At 35.8% G+C, this 3,875-nt stretch overlaps 1 protein-coding gene across 1 annotated transcript; it reads left to right on the forward strand.

The window, feature by feature from the left end:
- The first annotated feature begins 1,803 nt into the window (after positions 1-1,803).
- LOC103088829 (vomeronasal type-1 receptor 4-like) lies at positions 1,804-2,735 on the forward strand. The gene is given in 4 exon segments (XM_082931141.1): positions 1,804-1,957; positions 1,960-2,009; positions 2,011-2,590; positions 2,593-2,735. Coding segments are annotated over 4 exon segments (927 nt in total).
- The last annotated feature ends 1,140 nt before the right edge of the window (positions 2,736-3,875 follow it).

Genomic DNA, 3,875 nt, shown 5'->3' on the forward strand with positions numbered 1-3,875 from the left:
ATCCCTTCGCAAATACTGTCTAGAGACTTGTAATTGGTTTTGGTAATTGGCAACTTCTGAAAAAAGAAGTTTTCATAAATGTTCTCAACTCCCCAAGCCTGCAGGGTCATTGCCACTACAGGTGAAATGGTAATTGCAATTCTAAGGGGAGGTGAGGTCACAGAATCACAAACCCATATCTCAGGGTCTAACCTTCTCACATGGTTGTGATCATACACTGAGCATGCAGACATGGGATGAATCTGGGAGAATATTTTCTATTTCGATCTGAGAGGCAAAGTCTATATGGTATGGGTGCCTATCAGGAGTAAATGTGGGTAAGTGATCATATAAAAAGAAGGGATTGGGCTTCCTTGGTGGCGCAGTGGTTGAGAGTCCGCCTGCTGATTCAGGGGACACGGGTTCGTGCCCCGGTCCGGGAAGATCCCACATGCCGTGGAGCGGCTGGGCTCGTGCGCCATGGCTGCTGAGCCTGCACGTCCGGAGCCTGTGCTCCGCAACAGGAGAGGCCGCAACAGTGAGAGGCCCGCGTACCGCAAAAAAAAAAAAAAAGAAGAAGAAGAAGGGATTGCTCCAGGTTTGAAGCTGATCCAGTGCCAAAGCCTCACAGGAGAAGGAATAATTCTGAAGCTTGAGCTGAGTTAGTAAAGAGAGATGGGGTCCTAGACCCGCCACCAATTCCTGATGCCTCCTAAAGTGACTTAGTGTAATTCTCAATGACAGTGATTGCTATTGTTTAATCCAAGTGAAATGAAACCTGATTTTTAATTTAACCAATGATGATAGTTCAGAAATACAGTAGTCAGGTTACCTTACAGGTATCATAGAATGAGTTTTCAGGTTTACTAGAGGTATGCCATTAACATCTCCATGATTAACAAAAACTACAATAAATCTACAGGAATCATCTAATCCTGCAGAGAAACAGTGTATATAAATGACAATTGCTGGAATAAAAATATTTTCTCTACCTCTGGGTGTATGAAATTCCTTAAGGAGATATTAACTGAAAACATCCATTGTTGGTTAACTTTGGTAAGAGTGTTTTCTGTCTCCAAATTAGGGAAGGAATTTTTTTATGGTAATTTCAAAAATGGGTTTCAGATAGCAGATATCAGGCACAAAAGTATCTAGTGACCTATTCTTTGATTTTAAAATATTCTTATATCAGTTCCAATCAATGTATCTAATTTTATTAAAATACTTAAAACTTTATTCGTAATTAGTATTGACCTATAAAATAAATATTTAAAGATAAATGGAAACTTGTTACAAAAAATATTTTTAAGTACCATCAAATCTAAAATGAAATGAAAAAGTATGAAAACATGTAAATATACACCTGTATTTTATTTAAGAACATAACTAGCTAGCTTTGTTAAATAGCATCATGTTTAAATGTACTGGTCTTTTACCAACCTAGCAAGGTTCTAATTTCTTTTTTCCTTTTCATAAAAAGCCATTAAATTTGGACAAATCATGAATTTATCTGCCTCAGTGCTCCTTATCTTTTCATTAAAAGTACTAGTGCCAACTGCGTCACGATTTATGAAGAATACAGGGTGTACGACATACTTGGCTTTTATACAGTGATCCATATGCTGTAAAGCTCTTTCAGTGTTATATATTCAACTTTCAGACACCTGTTTAAGAGGAAAAATATATAAATAATTACTTATAAGTAGGAACTAATTTAAGTGAAGAATATTGAAATTTCAGTTACATGCTATAGAGTTCTGCCTCATGTTCCAATGCAGGAATCTCAGGCTCAGAAGAAAAATATTATTCTTTGGGATTTGACAGATGACCACCAGGAATTTGGCAATAGGAATGATCTTTGTATTACAGACTACAGTTGGAATTCTGGGGAATTTCTGTCTTGTTTACCATTTTCTCTTCCTTTACTTCACAAAGTGCAGGTTTAGGTCCACAGATTTGATTCTCAAGCACGTGACTGTACCAATGTCTTGGTTATTTTCTCCAAAGGAATCCCTGAAACGTCAGCAGCTTTGGGGGTTGAAACTTTTTTTCAATGATTTTGGATGCAAACTTGTTTTCTATATTCACAGAGTGAGCAGGGATGTGTCCATTTGTACCACTTGCATCTTGAGTGTCTTCCAAGCCATCTTGATCAGTCCCAGAGACTCTAGGTGGGCAGAGCTTAAGGTAAAATCTCCCAGGTTCATAGGCACCTTCAACACCCTCTGCTGGGTCTTGAACATGATGTTAAATATTTTGGCTCCTTTTCATATGACCAACAGAAGGAACAACATGAACATCATAGGGAAAAAAGATCATGGCTACTGTTTTGCACTATATCAGGGCAAAATTACAGAGTCCTTCTATCTGCTTTTGGTATTATTGCATGATGGTTTCTGTTTGGTGCTGATGGTCTAGTCCAGTAGTTCCATGGTTTTCCTTCTACACAGGCACAAGCAGAGGGTGCAATACATCCATAGGAACAATCCGTCCCTCAGAGCTTCTCCTGAGACCACAGCTATCCAAAGCATCCTTGTCCTGCTGTGCTTCTTTGTTTCTTTGTGGACTCTCTCCTCTATCTTTCACATCTGTTTGGCAGTTTTTAACAATCCAGTTTGTGGATGAAAAATCCTTCTACACTCATCACTGCATGTTTCCCAACTATCAGCCCCTATATTCTCATGATCCTTGGCTCCAGAGTGTGTAGGTTCTGCTTTGCTTGCTGTGGAATTATAAATCCCCTAAACTTATCATAAATATGTAAATCATATGCATATTCAGAAAGCCTGGTTGTTCATTCATTAATCTTCTTTGTTGTATAGGTACATTTATGAAATAGTCACATTACAACAACACATTTACCAAGTTTGGTAAACTGCACAAACTGAGCTTCTATTTCTTAAAAAAAGTGCCATCAATAGCAATTTAATTGAAATGTGATATATTTATCAAGTTCACATATATATATTTGAAACTTCATTTATGTATGCAGGCATAAATACATATGTGTCAGTGTATTTATGTTCTATATGCATATACATAAAATATGGGTTGTCATTATTTTTTCATCAATCAATAACATTGAAAAATTATAAACTAAAAAATAGATATGATACTAATTATTGTAATTGCAAGCGGCTTTAATCTTTAAGTCTAGTCAATCTGAAATATATATATGCATTTATATTTATATGATATATATGTTTATATATTATATATATACACATGGATATATATATATATATATATATATATATATATATATATCCACCTTCCAGAGCTACTTATTCAATTTTTTAACTTTACATAGAATATGCTTTTCAGTTTTCTATGTAAAACCTTATATTTTAGGTGTATGTCTTGGGATAATATCCAACTGAATATACCAAAAAATATTTGACTTTAGTAGAAGTCTTCAAGGCGAATTTAAAAATGGATATATTTACGAATAGATTCTTCAACTTCTTGGATGATCTTAATTACACTCATTCTATTTTCTTTTCCTTTCTCATGCTTTCCACCCTGAGGCTGCTAAAGCAGATAAATTTGGGGACAACTGAGAAAGATGCAGAAGGCAAGATTTCTTGCCATGTCAGCCTCCCAGATATCTTCCCACAAGGTCTGGTGGAAGAGAAAATGATGAGTCCCTTTCCTCTCTCTAAATTTAGATTAACAGCAGACAATATTTGCGTAGCTAGTTCCTTAGGACATAGTGACTCTGGTTTCGGTAAAGGAGTACTCTCATTTTTTTTTTTATTGGTATTTTCCTCCCAGAGATAGTCACTGTTTCTCTTTGTTTCTTTTCTCTACGCTGATGCGAATCACCTCATTGTTAATAGTTTTACTTAATACAGATGTTAATAAGTAGATAAGTATATGATCTGAAATTAGTAACA

Source organism: Lipotes vexillifer, unplaced genomic scaffold (genome assembly GCF_000442215.2).
Source record: "Lipotes vexillifer unplaced genomic scaffold, Lipotes_vexillifer_v1.1 scaffold553, whole genome shotgun sequence".
In the NCBI taxonomy this organism is placed as follows: domain Eukaryota; kingdom Metazoa; phylum Chordata; class Mammalia; order Artiodactyla; family Lipotidae; genus Lipotes; species Lipotes vexillifer.